The sequence below is a fragment of the Lethenteron reissneri genome, chromosome 7, assembly GCF_015708825.2.
Source record: "Lethenteron reissneri isolate LAM-NWPU_2019-01 chromosome 7, ASM1570882v1, whole genome shotgun sequence".
Classification (NCBI taxonomy): Eukaryota; Metazoa; Chordata; class Hyperoartia; order Petromyzontiformes; family Petromyzontidae; genus Lethenteron; species Lethenteron reissneri.
The window spans coordinates 12,897,442-12,916,759 of record NC_083785.1 but is presented as its reverse complement, the minus strand read 5'-3'; the positions used below and the strand labels follow the sequence as shown (position 1 = coordinate 12,916,759).

The following is a 19,318-nucleotide window of genomic DNA, read 5'->3' as shown; positions in this document are numbered from 1 at the left end:
TGTGAAAAGGCAATAGGGCTGATGAACTAAAATGTAGTTTTTTTGTTTCTTTATGTATGTGAAAAGATACATACTGTAATGTACATTGAAAGCTCTTTCACTCTTGCTTGCCAAAGATCAGCCGAGTGAATGCTGATTGAATAAGGGGCTGTCCATATATGACGTCACGCACCTAGAGAGGGGGGTTTGAGAAATGTGACGTCACATCAAAATGCGCAACTTTAACTAAATATAGACAACACGTTCTACTGAATTAAATGGACCTTTTTATAAATAAATGTTTTCTCCTACAACATCAGAGTACAGCGCCACATTAAATACGCACTACAATGATAATAGTTTAAAGCGATTTGAAGCATGTTTTATTTTTTTGGGGAGGGCAGAGCTTTGTGACGTCATATTTGAGGGGGGGTCTGACTTTTTGTGACGCCTTGTGACGTAAGGGGGGGGGGTCAAAATCGTCCAAAATCGCGTGACGTCACATTTCTCAAACCCACCCCCCACTCGTCACATATCGTCACAAATGTCTGACCCACCCCACCTAGGTGCGTGACGTAATTTATGGATGGCCCCCAAACATTTGTTTGTATCTATTTGTTTGTGTTTCTCCCTTGTGATGGGACTTTGTAGGATGAACGTTGAGATCTATAAGGGGTACGGGGTCACCAATAAGATCCTGAATTGATCTGTATTAAGATTGATTAGGCGGTTGACAGATATACGAAGCCAGCTATGGCTGCAGGGTTTTGGTAGTACATGTTGTTTATGTCGTTTATTGTGAAAATTCCGTCACAGTTCCTATGATCACTGTTTCATTGCTTTCATGGCTTTATTTTGGTGATTTCTAAAAGTTTTTTGGTTTGGCCATGTTTGTTTGTTGTAGTACGGAGTAAGACTGATGGCCTTAATCTAAGTTGTCTTGTGGTTGTTGTTGTTTGACTTGCATCCCACTGGGATTTTTGCACACAGCGTTGGTGTACGGTGCTTTATCTAAAATATTTTGCCGTCTTTTCTTGGATTTTATGTTTGCATTTAGTCATATATTCACTTTAAGATGTTTTCGTGTTCATGTTTTTGTTTTTGCTTGTTGCGGTTGCACCCGATTCAAGAGCCGAATGGCTCACAGGGCTATACCTAATCAATGAACTTGAATCTTCTTGGTTCTTTCGGTAAAGTCACGTAGAAGGGAAATAATTAAATAATAAAAATAAAACATAATAAAATACAATTTTCACGACGTTTTGGCCACAACGCAAGCAGCCGTCCTCAGGTGAAACGTGGTGAGAATTGTATTTTATTATGTTTCATTTTTATTATTTTATTATTTCCAAGAAGATGAATCCCTGCAGTCACGAAAGCTTTAAATCGAAATTGAACTTGAATGTTCAACACGAGAGAAACAAAAACACGCGCTGCCAATCACCATGCTAAAAAGGGGCGTGTCACAACTGCCACCGAGCTGTGATTGGCCCGATAGCGGAGCGAGGCCCCGCCTACTCATGAATATGCAAATTTCAGCGTGCGCACTGTCCACGTGCGCTCAGCTCCGGGTCTATATTCTGCTCACACGCGCAAAAAAAGGTATCGCAAGTTTAAAAAAATATAAAAATAAGCGTCGCTTAAATTGTCGCTTCTTGTGATTCGTGACGTGCGAGTGATAGGAGATTTATTTGCGATACGGGAGCGCAATTGACGCGTGTCGCAGTTTGCGCTTGAGCACGTACACAATTGCGTGACTCGTCACTGTACGTACAGTGCGACGCTAATATCATTTAAATGTAACCGTGTCGTACAATAACACGGCGCTTATAATGCTTAACTGCGTTGTCAACAATAATGCTAATCGTGGTAGTTCTGTATTGTGGCTGTGAACGGCTTCAGTGTCGTGTTTGTGTTGTGTGTGTGTAGGGGGGGCTATTTGTGGTCGCTGTTGTATTTTCGATGTTGCATTTGGAATTGCAAAACAATTTTTCATGAGGAAATGTAATGTTTAGTTTATAACGTTCTAATATATTCATCTAAGAACTTTAATTGACGAATTGCCTCAAATTTTATCTTGCATAGAGACTTGCAGTCAAACGATTATAAATGTAATGTCTAAACCATCAACTACTCGCATTGTAATTCACTCAAGCCCCGTCGAATATTCGGCTCCGAATTCTACGCAAAACCTCCTCTTGTTTTTGCTATCATCAGCAGAAGACTATATACGGGGGGGCATTGAAGCACAGGTCAACATTGCTGGTTACAGTCGTGCCCTTTGCTGCCATCCCCAAGTAGCCCTGCATCCTATAACAATATTTACCCGTTATGCCTGATGGGTGTTTATCTCTCCCAGTGTGACACTCAACTCTGCCCGGCTTCTGGGAACGTACGGCGTGGTTTGATCATTTAAAGCAGTACGTGTACAGAACCGTGTGTCAGTCCACTGCTGGATGAGGGTTCTGTGGGTTATGTGACCCACACTTCACGCTGGACTAAGGGGCCGTCCATAAATGACGTCACGTTATTTTTCAACTATTACGTCACAGCTCCCCCCCCCCAAAAAAATAAATAAAACATGCTTCAAATCGCTCTAAACTATTGTCATTGTAGTGCGTATTTAATGTGGCGCTGCACTCTGATGTTGTAGGAGTGTTATAACAATTATATATTTAAAGTTGCGCATTTTGATGTGACGTCACATTTCTCAACCCCCCCCACCTCGTCACACATCCTCACAAATGTCTGACCCCCCCCCAGGTGCGTGACGTCATTTATGGACGGCTCCTAAAACAAATGCTTCATAGAATTGGATTCTGGATGTTTGCATAAAACACAATTTTCACCCTTTTGGTGTGTCATTTAAAGTCACGCAAGTGAAGATGAATTTTCATTTGAGATATTTTATAAACCAAAACCTTGAACCTACATGGTATTTGCCAACGATTCGAACTCTAAAGCACCAAACCATATTTCCTTTTCCCGTAATGCAGCATCAATTTAAAGATTTGATTAACCCCACACAATGTGGAAATAGTGTTTCGCAAGGTTGAACTAATAGCAGCAACCGTCGCCACACTTGTACCCCCTGCATTTGTAACACCGCCTCGTGCTGACCTGTTTTCACAGTTGCCTGTCCTTTGTGAAAGGTTTCACCAGATGTTATGTGTTGGGCTGACTGGTTGTTTTTATGATGCACTTTAGACTGCCCTTTCAAACTTGTCAAAAACTTCAGCGATTCCTTTTGATGGTTCCATTACTTTGTTCTTCCCTTGAGCTAAACCCATTTTCCTTTTCTTGTAGGACCATGCTTTTGCATGGACTCCCTAAATGTGTAATTGTCTACTATTTATGTTTGATATATTACTTCATAAACTTATCGCCCGTATACATATTTTGTTTTTCGTTAATTGAATGTTCATGTAAACATAAATATGGTCCACACTCCACTGGAAATGTTTTTTTTTACCATACATTTTTGTTACAATTTTGCTCTGAATATCACGTCGTTAAAGAAGAATTCTTTTTAAAAATCTCACAGACCAGCGTGCCTCACTGTAGCAATTTTTCTCATGACTTATACCAAAAAAATGTGCAGGTGGCACCATCAGCCTCGCAATTGGGGGTGCCCATTTGGGGTGTGAGTGGCCCTGTATATGCCAAATTAAGTGGAAAATCAAATGGAAGATGGTATTCTTTGTGCAGTCATTGGTGACCGTGCTGAGACCATCAACTCACTACACCCGAGCACCCAGTTTAATTGTAGACGACTGTCAAGATTCCAACCCAAGATCTCGGCAGTGCACGCTCAACGCTTTGATCTCTGAGCCACTTTGGCACCCCCTTTTTTTATATTAAAATCAAAATGTAAACATCGCATTGCCTTGCCCCTGTCTAGTTCCACAGATGGAGACAGGCTCTCTCCTAGAGGAGCACTTGCAGGTGCGTGTGCGGGATGCTCTGAGGAGGGACGGGGTGAAGCTGTGGCTTGAGCCTTACACTGAGAGTGGAGGAGCTGGTGCTGCCTTGGAGGTAATTGCGCTGCACTGCTCCACACACCTCAGTTCTGGTTTACATTGCATTTCACTCAAGGTCTGCAAATGTCTCGGTTGCATTCCTCGACACTGATATTCTTAATACAGCAAGAGGTCATATTTTTTCGAATCCTTGAGAATTATCATTAAATACGGACCATGGAAAGCCATTCATTTGTTTACATATACGGATACTTTGTCAGAATATTACTGGATGAGGGCTTCTACATGGCGTGAATATCATAGTGGTTATTTGACCACACTTATTCACACTAGTCAGTGCGTATTGGTGAAGGTGTGGAGCATAGATGCGGGAGCATAAAGCTACATTACAAATACAAGGGATATTTGGCTGCACTGCCCTCTGTTGACAATGTAGACCTTATACTTTTAACATGTTCTATTTTTGGTATTTACGTGCTGTGTAGTGCACTGCTCCATTAATAACTGATACACTCCTCTGCGTGTGTGTGGTCCTTGTTGTGTGTATTTGTGCATGCCGGGTGTTTGGCAGGAGCTGGGAGCACGGTACAGCTCTGAGCTGAGTGCGGCGCTGTCAATGGTGCTGGCAAGCCTGGAGACGCTGCGCTTGCATGCCCTGCGGAGGCTCCACGAGCAGGCTGCCTTCAAGCAGTCTGGCCTCGCCACTCTCCGATACCGCATGGCCAGACCTGGGGTTAATAACGCGCACATTGCAGCACAGGGAAAAGAGCAGATCGGAAAAACGTGGCACAGAGCAAAGTGTAGGGCAAGGACATCATTTCCAAATTTCCAGTGAATATGGATTATTTTTCTCTCAGTGTAGAGCTACAACCACCGTAACTGAACACTAGAAGTAAAATTTCAAGATTTAATCGACGTGCGGAGATGGCCGATGTGTTTAATTATTTACGTTGCTCACTTACTGTCATATTGCATAATGCAAGGCATGAGCAGCGGTGATGGTATGAAAGTCATGGAGTTAAAAATAACTGGATGTGTACGGTAAGGCTAAGAATAAACTACTCATGAGAATATTTGTTGGGACATCATTGCTGCAACCGTGATCTATCGACTGGTGGATAAAGGCCTCAAGGCCTAACTTCTGTCAGTCTTGCAATGCCACAATTCATCTTGCTCTTGCACATGATTTAGTCTCATCACTCCATCTTTGTGATGTCCCTCTTGATCACGTATCTCCTTCGGCTGTCATCCCGTCACCATTTTTCATCCATAAGCCATCATGTCTTTTAGTGATGTATTGTTCCAAATGTTCTTAATAGCCAATATGATGTCTCGAATTTGCATTCATTGTCTAGTTGATTATGTTTTCCTCTATCTGCCACGCAGTGTAAATTCTAGGATGCATAATTTTTTTGCGTACTTTGAATATTTCCATGTTTCTTATCCATATGTCATGGCAGGTAATGTGCACTGATTTAAAATGTGTGTTTTTGGGCAAATGGGCATACTGCTTTTCATCGTCAAATACAATTTTTCAAAAGCACTCCTATCTGCATTTATTCGCCTCTTTGCCATCACTCATCTCAGTCTGCTTTCAATTATTTCCAAAGATATCCATAATCCCATTATTTTCCAGTAGTTTTCCTCCAACTATTTTGTTCGGTGAACTGGTCATAAGTCTGAGGGACTCCGATAAATATACACAATTAGTGTGCTACATTGCTCATCATAGTAGATGCTGTGCAAATGTTAGCACATATATTGCCTAACAAATGATAACCACAATCCTGCTCCAGTTGAAATATATCTTCAATTGACATGCTACAGTATCACGAGGACAGATGGTGACGATGAGAGTGAAGGTGACATGCTGTGGTTTGTTTATTAGGGCGGCCGTCTTGAGACGGGGTCACTCGAAACGAGACTCGACATCACAGGCCAGCAGCTCAAGGCAACGTGAGCTTTTGCAGCACTGCGCTCGGTCACTTCACGTGCACTTTTGAGCTGTGACATGCAGAAGGCAGTGCAGTCACAATATAATAATAGGGTTTCTCCCCTTTTTTCTGGCAACAGAACTGAAACCTTTTTTTATCAGGAATCATGTGTGCATTAACCACAATACTTGTGGTCAAATGCAAAAAAAACACTGATAATATATGCATTGTTCTTGAAACTGATTGGTCTACACCAAAGAAAGCCATCTCTGGTGTGGATCAATCAGTTTCAAGGACAATGCATATATTATCAGTGTGTTTTTGTTTGTATTTTGACCACAAGTATTGTGGTTAATGCACACATGATTCCTTATAAAAAAGGTTTCAGTTTTGTTGCCAGAAAAAATGGGAAAAACCCTATTATATTTTTGTACTGGCAAAGGAGGTCTAATGAATGCAGTCACAGTTCAGGATACATCACACTTGGTCATTCCCTTTATGATTTTTTTTTCTTCAATGAGCATTATATGTCACATTTGCAATTCTAATTATGCTTGGTAAAAATCATTAAACCATTAACATTGCATTTTTGTATATTCTCCCATCACTTCTTACCCTCGCATACAGAATAGGCCAGCTGTGCGATATCCCTTCTGTTAACCTGAAGCTTATATCCGCTGGGCGCATCATAGAAGACGGTAAGAGAGAATAACGAATACACATACTCCGATTGTGTTGGTTATTCATGTGCAAAACAACTTATGAGTGAATTGGGCAACAAAGTCATTGTATATGTGGTATGATTAATGGATGTGTAAAACTGGACCAAGGTGGGGTTATTTCGGTCTATGCCGATTGGCAGTCGGTAACAATTCTGCATTTAAGGCGGTACGATGCCATGTCATTTCGTGTCATCGCTGTGCAGTGGCTATAGTTGTGTGCTGTGTACGTGCGGTATGTGTGGTTGCAGGCCGGAGTCTGCAGGAGCAAGGTGTTCGCCCTGCCGCCCAGATCATGGTTGTGCCTTTAATGCTGACGGAGCGCCAGGCTCACTGAGAGCGAGGAGCAGCAGCTGAGGCTGGCGCGAACACGGCAGGGTGCACAGCTTCTGGCCGACATAGGTACTGTTGCCATAGACTGGGCACTTTTACGACTCGTTGCAGTGTGTTTTCATAACAATGTGGGTGGATATACCGTGTCCTAATATAATTTGGGGGTGTTTCGTGGACCCCTGAAAATTGTCATTTTCATTGATAATCGCATTCCCGAAGCTTAAAAATGTAACTACATGCAAAGCAACATTGACTTATTGTTCGCTGCATCTCCACGCAGTTCATGAATGCCATGCACCAGGTAGTCCAGGTTTTCATACTCCCACTAAACAGTAAATTCCGTAGCATTGGATTGCGTGTTTCAAAAATTGGTCTGCGATATTTTTCAATGGTTTCACTATAAATAACAATACAAACTATTACCAGGCTGAGGTTTTGTCTTCATGGAAATAACAGGATTTTGTTAAGAAAATAGGTTTGCCAGATCACTCCACCCCTGAATTAACCCAGTATTTAAAAAACAAAGACATATCCCCCGCATAGTCTTAGCATACTGTTGGGCAAGTGCTGTTAGCAGCACTTATGAAGGCTGGCACAATACACGAGGGGGTGGGTTGGGCAGCACCACGCCCGACCGCCTTTGTCACCCCACTGGCGATATTCGTACACACTGCACCAGCTATTAATTTGAGGCTGAATCGTCCTAGGGGGGGGGGTGAGGTCCAGGACCGGTTCAGATAATCGTCATTGGTGTTGGTATACATGAGTGGGAAACGAACCCGGGTCGCCGGGTTCGTAGCCCAGCGCACTAACCGCTTCGCCACCGTTCTGCCTCCAGTATTTCAAAGATAAACTTGTAATCCATGAACCACTGTCAGACTAGGAAAGCAGTCCTACGTCCACAGTTGGGGATGGCCTGATTTGAGCTTTGGGTGATAACAGAAATTCCACACATTTCCTTAATTTCCAATCCATTTCAATGAATATATGGCTCAAGGCGAGTGGGAATTAAACATCGGTTTGGCATGCACTCGGGAAGTCCAAGCGTGCTGTAGATTATTCAGTGAGCTTTGACAGCTTAACATTTTAATGGAAACTGTGACCCCATTTGGTAAAGAGGCTGCTATTTCATAATATAGTTCGAAAGTGTATGCAGGTTTGTATGCTGTTATTACAATATATTCAGTATTTGTGTAAAGTAAAAAAAAAATGTATGTACATTTTTGTAAGCTTTTACAACCAACTTATCCATTTGGCAATAATGCACTCTTTTACTTATCTTCCAATTGTAAAAAGACAACAAGTGGATTTCATTACTTATTGAATTTTAATTAAGGTAATTCAGATTGTAAGCAGCAGTGTTTTCAGTGGTAGCTCATGCTCGGCCACATTCCTTACATAATTAATCGCGCGACATGAACTAGCACACTATTAATTACCTATAAGCAGATCATAGTCATGGATCAGAATGTGACCTTGTTCACTGTAATGTGATTCCATTAACACCACGTCCTGAACTATGTTATATCTGCTGTGCGCGTGTGCCTGCATGCTCAGATGATGACTCGGAAGCTCCAGCCAACACACCATATCTGCAGATTGCTGATCAAAAGGGGAACCCCATTCAAATCCCCCAGCAAGAGAAAAAGGTGAAGTAATCACTCAGAGAGAAGGGTCTTAGAGTTGCTGCTGAGCTTCATCTTGCATCTGCAAATAATCATGTATTGTGAATATGATTGGTGCATTATCATCAGTTGTGTGTGAGTATATGAGAGTGGTGGTGTAATTGTCACAACAATGTGCTACAAATTTCGATTTAAAGCTTTCGTGACTGCAGGGATTCATCTTCTTGGTTCTTTCGGTAAAGTCACGTAGAAGGGAAATAATAAAATAATAAAAATAAAACATAATAAAATAATTCTCACGACGTTTCGGAGGCAACACAAGAGTCTGTTTTCAGGTGGAACCGTCACAGCACGATTGCCGTATCACTTGATACTTGATACAGCTGATACAGATATCACTTGATACAGCTATCGTGCTGTGACGGTTCCACCTGAAGACGGAAGCTTGTGTTGCCTCCGAAACGTCGTGAGAATTATTTATTATGTTTTATTTTTATTATTTTATTATTTCCCTTCTACGTGACTTTACCGAAAGAACCAAGAAAATGTGCTACAATCCTGGTAAACCAGGTTTAATTCCTGGAAATGAAAAGAGATAACATGTGGTATCTGAACTTTGTCTGCCTTTTCCCAAAGCTGACTTCACTTAAAAATCAGTAGCTGATATGATGGGGTTCAACATCAAAATTGTATTACATAACAAACACAATTATTTGCTATTATCTGTTTTTAGTTCAAGTTCATTTATTTAGGTATAGCCCTGTGAGCCATTCGGCTCTTGAATCGGGTGCAACCGCAACAAACAAAAAACAAAAACATGAACAAAAAAACATCTTAAAGTGAATATGTGACTGAGTGCAAACAGAAAATACAAGAAAAGACAGCAAAATATTGCAGAAACACCGTACACCAACGCTGTGTGCAAAAATATATATAACAGTACTTGTCCCAGTAGTTTGTAATATCCCAGTATATGATATATTCAAGAACGCCTCAATGGATCTTACAAATTTCTTTCAAACGGGTCCTTGCATTTGGAATATTTTGCCAATTCTATTCGTGCTAAATCATGTTATTTGTTTTGCTTGATTGTATTTGGGTGAATGGTCGTGATCCACATGGAATATTAATGGGTATTTTATATCGTCGTGGTTGTATGTGTGCTGTGGCTGTGTGCAGGCTCTCATGCTGGCCATGTCGCTGCACGAGAAGGGCCGTGCGATGCTGAAGCGGGGGGAGCATTCATCTGCCCTGCTGCTCCTGCTGGACGCCGACCGGGAGTTCAAGTGCGATTGTCCGCCACCCACAGCCATTCAAGCAGACATAGATCATTCCCTCTTGTGTAGCTTCATTAGATCGTGGGAAACCTTGGCACCTTGCTTCACTAAAACCGCACCACCGATTAGCACGGTTGGCTACGTACGGTATGAAATAAGTTCAGCATACATGCGTACAATCCTTGTGACACGTCTGTGTTTTTTTGTTGTTGTCCAACTCTCTCTGGCAGCTTGATGTTAACAAAATGAGCGAATGCAAATTGTCAACTGCAGATGCAGGCCATGTGCAGTATTGTTACCTCCTTGTGATTGTGTCAGTTGTAATAACAAGTGCTTGCTTACAGCACATGGCCAGGCAGTGTAAAAAAACATGCTGACAAAAAGAAGCGTTGTTGTTGTTTCTCAGGCAGTGCCGCTCGGAGCTGCTGTCGGCCGTAGATAACTTTGCGGTGCTGTGCCTCGACGTGGTGTGGGCCTACCTTCGCCTGCAGAGCCTCGACGCGCTGCCCGATGCCCACGACCGTCTGGTGTCGGCGCAAGCCACGCTCAACAAGTGCTACGGGGTCAACCTGGAGAGGCTCTACTCCCTTAAGGCATGTGGTCGTGACATGACACTACACAGCACAACATGTATAAAAAAAACTGATGTGAAAAAGGGCTGTCGGTTTCAAACGTCGCCTCCTATATCTTTTTCATTCTCAGGCAGTGTTTTTAACGAATGCGTTTAGTTTTTTGGGGTTTTTTGTGCTTGTGTACCACTACCAATGCATTATCACCAAATTGTTTAATGTTGGGGTAGGTGGCTGCGGTGGTTCAGCAATTGGAGCGCTGAGCTTCTTACACTGCTGAGATTCTGAGGTAGCATTGTGGTAGCCATGCGTGGTTAAACTAAGTTCTCATATGTAGAGAGCTGATGGTCTGAGCCTTGTCACTAATGACTGCACGAAATAAACTATCAAATCAAATTGGGCTAAAATTCGAGCTTTTATAATAAAAAAAAGTCGGTTGGCTGCCATGCGATGATATTTTTGTCATAGTGGGCATGTGGGAAAGAGTACAACCTAATGGGTGGATAATAATTTAGTCTAAGAAGTAGTTTTTTGATAAGTGCTTCCATAGGCCATTCTCTAACAAAAGATGTATGCACTGCTCTGCAAGAGTTGCAAATGGATTCTTGGTATCGTAACAATGCCGATAACACAATTGAAATAAAATATAGATAAGCACAAATATAGGTATTGTAAGAATGCATCGTGTGTGTCCATGAACAGGGGAGCAGCGGGCGTGAGCAGGCACTCTTCCTTCGTCTGTACCTGCTGCAGGGCATCGTGTGGTATCACCAGGGTAATTCTGAGCAGGCAATACATCATCTCAGCCAGGTGAGATGTGCAGGTATGCACGCAGCCACAATTTCTCCCTCTAGATCACATATGTTCGTCTTCTCATTGTGAAGCTACCTGTAAGCAGGAACACTTCCATATTTGCAGCTTGCACACATATGTCTTGGAGTTTCATCATGGAGTGGTCAGATTTCATAAGAAAATGTAGCAGTGGTCAAACCGCAGTCCGTGAGCCACGTGCAGTTCTTGGGCAGTTCAAATGTGGCTCTCTGAAGACACAGCTCATATTTTACTTTTCAATATAACTTTATGCATTACAAATTATAGACCATCTGTGCTTCCTCAAGCGCCTTACTACAGTACTATTAAAAACAACAGTAACAAAGACTACAGTACAAATATACGACTTTTTATACAATTATGACTCCTAGCATTCAATACAAGACAAAGGCAAATTATACAAGTTAAGTATGACCTTCACCTTCGATTACAGTGTTCTGATCCTCAAAGGTGCATTAACAATTGTTTGCATTTCCCCTCTTCCTTGGTTCTTTCCCTAACATGATGTACATAGAAAACTAATCTTTAAAAACCGAGTTAGTAAATAGAAAAGTTCAAACGTGTGTGTGTAAGTTCATATGTGTGTGCGTGTAGGTCGATACAGTGAGGGAAAAAAGTATTTGATGCCCTGCTGATTTTGTACGTTTGCCCACTGACAAAGAAATGATCAGTCTATAATTTTAATGGTAGGTTTATTTGAACAGTGAGAGACAGAATAACGAAAACAAAATCTAGAAAAACGCATGTCAAAAATGTTATAAATTGATTTGCATTTTAATGAGGGAAATAAGTATTTGACCCCTCTGCAAAACATGACTTAGTTCTTGGTGGCAAAACCCTTGTTGGCAATCACAGAGGTCAAACGTTTCTTGTAGTTGGCCACCAGGTTTGCACACATCTCAGGAGGGATTTTGTCCCACTCCTCTTTGCAGATCTTCTCCAAGTCATTAAGTTTTCCAGGCTGATGTTTGGCAACTCGAACCTTCAGCTCCCTCCACAGATTTTCTATGGGATTAAGGTCTGGAGACTGGCTAGGCCACTCCAGGACCTTAATGTGCTTCTTCTTGAGCCACTCCTTTGTTGCCTTGGCCGTGTGTTTTGGGTCATTGTCATGCTGGAATACCCATCCACGACCCATTTTCAATGCCCTGGCTGAGGGAAGGAGGTTCTCACCCAAGATTTGACGGTACATGGCCCCGTCCATCGTCCCTTTGATGCGGTGAAGTTGTCCTGTCCCCTTAGCAGAAAAACACCCCCAAAGCATAATGTTTCCACCTCCATGTTTGACGGTGGGGATGGTGTTCTTGGGGTCATAGGCAGCATTCCTCCTCCTCCAAACACAGCGAGTTGAGTTGATGCCAAAGAGCTCCATTTTGGTCTCATCTGACCACAACACTTTCACCCAGTTGTCTTCTGAATCATTGAGATGTTCATTGGCAAACTTCAAACGGGCATGTATATGTGCTTTCTTGAGCAGGGGGACCTTGCGGGCGCTGCAGGATTTCAGTCCTTCACGGCGTAGTGTGTTAGCAACTGTTTTCTTGGTGACTATGGTCCCAGCTGCCTTGAGATCATTGACAAGATCCTCCCGTCTAGTTCTGGGCTGATTCCTCACCGTTCTCATGATCAATGCAACTCCACGAGGTGAGATCTTGCATGGAGCCCCAGGCCGAGGGAGATTGACAGTTCTTTTGTGTTTCTTCCATTTGCGAATAATCGCACCAACTGTTGTCACCTTCTCACCAAGCTGCTTGGCGATGGTCTTGTAGCCCATTCCAGCCTTGTGTAGGTCTACAATCTTGTCCCTGACATCCTTGGAGAGCTCTTTGGTCTTGGCCATGGTGGAGAGTTTGGAATCTGATTGATTGCTTCTGTGAACAGGTGTCTTTTATACAGGTAACAAGCTGAGATTAGGAGCACTACCTTTAAGAGTTTGCTCCTAATCTCAGCTCATTACCTGTATAAAAGACATCTGGGAGCCAGAAATCTTTCTGATTGAGAGGGGGTCAAATACTTATTTCCCTCATTAAAATGCAAATAAATTAATAACATTTTTGACATGTGTTTTTCTGGATTTTGTTGTTGTTATTGTCTCTCACTGTTCGAATAAATCTACCATTAAAATTGTAGACTGATCATTTCTTTGTCAGTGGGCAAATGTACAAAATCAGCAGGGGATCAAATACTTTTTTCCCTCACTGTGTATGTGTGCGAGTCGATGCGTGTGTGTGAGTCGATGTCTGTGTGTAAGTCGATGTGTGTGTGTGTATCTTTTTTGCCCGGGCAACGCCGGGTACTTCCCGCTAGTTACTTATATGGATGGTCACCAAATAAAGCCAAGTGTTTGTGGGCAGCAGCATCGGCAATGCACAATATAGTGCAATTCTCCAATGAATTAAACTTATACCACAGTTAAATTTTGATTTAAAGCTTTCGTGACTGCAGGGATTCATATTCTTGGTTCTTTCGGGAAAGTCACGTAGAAGGGAAATAATAAAATAATATAAATATTATACCCCAGTGCTTTGCTAGGGGGTAATGTTTTTCAGGAGGCATGCTAGGTATATTACACATGCATGACATGCCTGGTGTATCACGCTCGTGTATGATGTGCCTGGTGCATTACTCGCGTTTGACTTGTCTGGCCACGTGTGTGTTGCTTGCAGGCAGAGACGCTGCTGTCGCGGCTGGCTGTGGACGGGGAGAAGTTGGCCCACCTCGTGTCTCTGGGCTTTACGCCGCAGGAGGCTCGTCTGGGGCTGCGGGCTTGTGAGGGAAACCTGGAGATGGCTGCCACACACGTCATGCAGAGACGGGAGGTGTGTCATAACCATATAGAGTCTCGGGATTTATTTTTAGAGTGTCCTGCACAAAAAGATATACCACACAAAGCTCAGTACAGATAGATGGGTAAGCTACTTGCATTACTGTCTTCCAACTGGCTGTTCAGCAAAGTGGCTCTTTATGCACGAGTCACCAACCATGACACCAAGCCTCATTATGCATGAACCAACTTGCCTTGCAAAGAAACAATATTATATAGGTTACAATACACTCTCATGTCAGATTCATCATGCATGCGCATGTATCACATCACGTTTGTCAGAATACATTATTTACAATTTAGTGCAGTGATGCAGTGATAACGGATTGTGCTGTTGACCCGGCCTTATTATGAGTTTGATTCCCAGTCATGGCTAATTTTAGTGACTCGTGATATCCGAACAGGGCCTGGGCATCCCCTTCACCGATCCACTTGACCAGAGTGGAAAGGTATCATCAAATCTCTATCAGAATCAAAACCTTCATTTAGACTGAAGGCATCCAGTGAGCTTTGCTCTTTTTCACGGATTTCCATCAAGGGTTGTACATGATGAAAAAAAACACTCAATCACAATCAAATTGATAGAATGGGTAGATGGGTTGGACTTTTGTGTGCAGCAGAATATTGTGCACAAAGCATGAGCTTTGTGGTCCATGGAAAGAATTTTGGACACAGTATAATTTCTCCCCTCCCATTTGCAATCTGGCACCTATGTCTCTGTGTGGTCTGTGATGCAGTTGCACCGCCTGCACACTATAGCCATGCCACCGTGCGTGTGCGCGTAGGAGCGGCGGGCGATGCGCGAGCGCGAGCGTGAAGAGAGGCGTCAGGCACGCCGCATGCGCCGCTACGGCCGCACGGCGGGGGGCCACTGGGTGGACACGGATTCGCTGCGCAATCTCAGGGCCATGGGATTCGCGAGCCGCACCGCCGCAGAGGCCCTCCGGCAGGCCGACAACGACGTTCACCGCGCTCTGCAGGTGCCCCATCCCGCATGTTTTCTTTCCCCACCCCTCCCAAAGTTCGCGGTTGATGCTGCAGAGGGAAATGGACAGGAAGAGGGGAAGAAACGGGATCAGTTGGTGGGATAATGCGAGCCGCTGGACGGGACTCTCCGTGAAATATGTTGAAGATCACAGAAGGTGTTATTTTGATGAGCAGCAACCCACGTTTTCAAAGAATTATACTTGATAGAAAATGCATTTGTTTAATCCCGGTCGATATTTGCAACCAACTGTGACCCTGCTGAACTGGTTGTCCCAATTGAAATATTGGTTCTTGCCATAGAAATGTGGAAATTCCACCACTGGTTCAGCTTCCAAAGGAGACGAGCCCTATATTGTACTCATTTGAGCATGGGGGCACTTTGAATATTTCGTTTAATATATTAATGTGCCGTTGATTGGAGTTGGCTGACTGTAAATTCTCATTTGACATTGGAAGGTAATTGTTAAAGCTTAACTCAAACTCGAGTTCCAGACACGCCAGCCCTGCATGACAATTCACAAACTGAAATATTCTACAAGCCAATGGTAATGTCCTTGGGGAGTGAGTCATTGCTGGGAAAATCGCATACGTTTTATGAAAACAATTGTCCTTGAGATATAAGACCGTTCCCTTTCATCAAAGTGACAAGCATTGTATTCATTAAGACACAGGTGAATAGGTCAGAATGCTTTTCTATCCATACACGAAGGAGGCGTGTGTGCATGGGTGTGTGTGTTTCAAACGTGTTTGCATTCGGGTCAAGTGTGGACTATGCACAATTTATTTTACGTGGGGAGCGGTAGGGTAGCGGTTAGCGCGCTGCCCTACGAACCCGGTGACCCGAGTTAGATTCCCGCTCACGGCTAACACCAGTGACGATTATCTAAACCGGTCCTGGGCCTCCCCTAGGTCGACTCAGCCTTAAATGAGTACCTTGTGCGATGTGTAAACATCGCCACTGGGGAGACAAAAGCGGCCGGGCGTGGTGCTGGCCACCCACCCCCTCGTGTGCCGTGCCGGCCTTCATAGGTGCTCGCTAACAGCACTTGCTCCAAGAGTCTGTTAAGGCTATACGGGGGATCTTTGTGTTTCAAGAGTGTTTGCATTCGGGTCAGGTGTGAACTATGCACGATTTATTGTACTTGTGAGTTTTGAGGTCTCTGTATGCAGGAGCGTGACTGATGTTGCAGGGCAGTGCGTGATGCTGCGGCAGTGTCAATGTAAGATAAACTAACATTGTCTAGAGCAGCAAACAGCACCCAGCAGCTCCAATACAATAGGTGGAGTCCGTGGCGTACAAACACTGATTATTGAATCCAGAAAACACGTAGAGTCAATCTCCCTTGACTCTTTCAGTGATGATAGTATTCTTCCATACTGCAGGTTAAGGTGCACGTAGCTTGGCACATATACCGTGGTGAATTCACTGCGCTTGGTAGTGCATGTTGGAAGGTGTTGTTGTTGTGCACATGAGTAAGTGTAAGCTGTGTGTGCATGCATGTCCAGATTTTGGAAGACCACCCAGAGCTACTAGCTCTGTCGGACAATGACGCAGATGAAGAATCTGTAGATGTTACTGAAGAGCTTCTCCTCCAGGTGATAACACATCACATAAAACTAGCCAAACGTCATGAAAAGGATGAGTGCTGATCCAAAACGTAATCATATGCAATGAGTAATGACTGGCCCCTAACATTTCATTTACTGAAACAAAACATTTTCAAACACTGTAGTATCATTCAGTTGGTGACTTAGAACACAGAGCTGGCACTGGAGACGGGGGTTTGAATCCAGCTTTCAGCCTCCTGTAATTTTACCTGGGTTCTCAAAAGTTGTAGTGGGCTTCTAATGGGTCATCTGTTCCTCCTAAAAAGAGTCATGAGGCTCAGCGATGCTTTTCTTGGGGAGAAGGGCATTGTTGTAATTTCATCATTGAGGCAGGGAGGGGGCCGAAATAACCAAAATACCACATTGTTAACCAGAAACCAACACTGAAAACTTAGCTCTCTTCAAATTATAAGTAGCACGAATTGATACATGATCCATGGCATGCATCACACGTTCCTCGCACTGAAGTAGAATATTGGTAGCTGGCACCGACGTTTGAACCAGCAATTCCATGCTTGGTTCACATTAATCAACAACTTATACAGGTAGGAACAACAGTTCCACACTGCCCACCAGGGATTATTTGTCTGTCGTGCATAGCCCCTCCCAAATTTGTACGCTCCCGGATTGGTTGAAGTGCGTCACGTGACTGCGAGCTTTCTGTCGTGCACGAATGCGCTGTGCAACCAAGTTCCTACCTGCCCACTCCGAAGGAACGTGTTTTTGCAGCTATGGGAGGCTTAGCCGTTGATCACAATGGTGATTTTTTTTTTTTACTGACAACTACTGAACATTAAGGTGTGAAGGAGTTTTGCTGTCGAGATTTCAACGTCCACATCACTGCAGGTGATGGCGCTGGGGTTCGACTACGAGATGGCAGAGAGAGCCCTGCGCAGCGCGCGCGGGAATCTTCAGCGTGCGGTGGATGCTCTTGTCACGTCCGGAGGGGTGCTACCCCCCTCCACATCTTCCTCTTCCTCCTCATCCTCAGCCACCACTCCCACAGGTGATGGACGGAGTGATGCACATTTCATGTGGAGATGGCAATGACAATAGCTGTGACGTAATTGGTGATTAAGCAAAGTGAGGACCCTTTGCTGGTTTCCACGACAGTTGGAAAGCAGACCCGAGCCGTACTAAGCGATGGCACAGGACCTCTCGCTTCTTGTCCCAGTGGTTCCATGGGCTCCTTGCATATTTAGGTTTTTTCGGTAAAGTCACGTAGGTAAAAAATTAAAATTAATAAAAGTAACATTTTATGAGCACTTGAAAGGCTCTCATGGTCGTGGTGCTGATTATACCTCATGTGTCATGCTGACATTGAAAGCACTTACCTCATCAGTCTGCAGGCTTAAATGGGACATTTGTATTTGCTCAGACGGAAGGGTGAGGACAGAAGAGGAAGCTCGCAGTGAGCGCGAGGCAATGGAAGAGGTGACAGCAGATGTCCCGGAGCATGAGGAAGACTATTTGGACAGTACCCTGCAGGAAGAGGCCGAGATCCTGCAAACGTACCAGACCCTTCTCGCACAAGCTCGCACACCCTGACACAAGGTAAATGAACGAAGACCTTCAATGCAAGCTCAGTGGCCGGATGGCTTGGTATGCAGAGTGCTGGACACCAGGGACAATTTACACGGGAGTCGGTGATTAGATTTTCATATTGGATGTTGGTTTCTACAGGGAATTACTAAACAGTCACATGCTTCTTTACTGAAAGCTTCCGTGACTGCAGCAATTCATATTCTTTGGGTCTTTCAGTAAAGTCACGTAGATAGGTTCAAATAAAATAACAAAAAACTACGTTTCTATTGCAACACAAGCGGTCATTATCAGGAAAAGGGGGTTAGCCTCTAAAGGTAAACTGTTAATGAAGGTTTAAAGATGGGCGTAGCCCAAGTGTGTCAGCAGCATGGGTGGGGCGACTAATATTAATGTAGGGGAAAACGACACCGGCAATGGGTCTCCACCAATCAAAGGGCCGCCAGGCAAACATTGCACCTCGCTCCACACACCCACACTGTTGACGGTGGAGGTTGCTGCTAGAGGTGATGGTAGTAGTGAGTAATGATGGTGCTGGTGGTGGGCTTCCACCAATAAAGGGCTCCTGCTCGTGGTGATGGTAGGAGTGGACAGTGATGGTCCGAGCGGTGGGCTTCCACCAATTAAAGGGCTACCAGATCTAAAATGGAAACATTACAGCCAGTTATGACTTAAACTGGTTGATAACATCCTTCCAGTGATTGCTGAGTTTGTACCCATCTTCTCGGTTGAAATTGTGTCTATGTCTGTATATATGGATGGCTTCATGAACGAATCTTTGTTGATAACCAGTGGGTTTGCAAAGTACCTTTGTCTTAGAGAAATAATTTTCGTGAGCCCACCGCATTAAAGCAATAATCAGCCATGGCCGAGGTATTGGTCCTACCGTGTTTCAGATCTGCCTTATGTTTACGGACCCGGTCCGAGATGTGTCCCTAAATGTAACGACCCATCTGTGGAGGATGTGATCCCTGACATGGAATACCCCGGCGTCTACAAACTAAGCTCCCTCTGCAGCAGTAGTTACATTGGGGAAACTAAGCGACATGTCTCGGACTGAGTCCGTGAACATAAGGCAGATCTGAAACACGGTAGGACCAATACCTCGGC

The 19,318-nt window shown here is 43.8% G+C and overlaps 1 protein-coding gene across 1 annotated transcript; it reads left to right on the top strand.

Annotated features, from left to right (window-relative positions):
• Positions 1 to 1,530: 1,530 nt before the first annotated feature.
• Positions 1,531 to 18,500, top strand: NUB1 (negative regulator of ubiquitin like proteins 1). Its single transcript, XM_061576335.1, is given in 16 exon segments — positions 1,531 to 1,581; positions 3,881 to 4,014; positions 4,531 to 4,692; positions 5,848 to 5,915; positions 6,521 to 6,591; positions 6,864 to 6,946; positions 6,948 to 7,014; positions 8,503 to 8,594; positions 9,750 to 9,856; positions 10,254 to 10,440; positions 11,119 to 11,226; positions 13,914 to 14,066; positions 14,857 to 15,051; positions 16,565 to 16,654; positions 17,513 to 17,672; positions 18,045 to 18,500. Coding segments are annotated over 15 exon segments (1,839 nt in total). The 5' UTR covers positions 1,531 to 1,581; positions 3,881 to 3,888; the 3' UTR covers positions 18,215 to 18,500.
• The last annotated feature ends 818 nt before the right edge of the window (positions 18,501 to 19,318 follow it).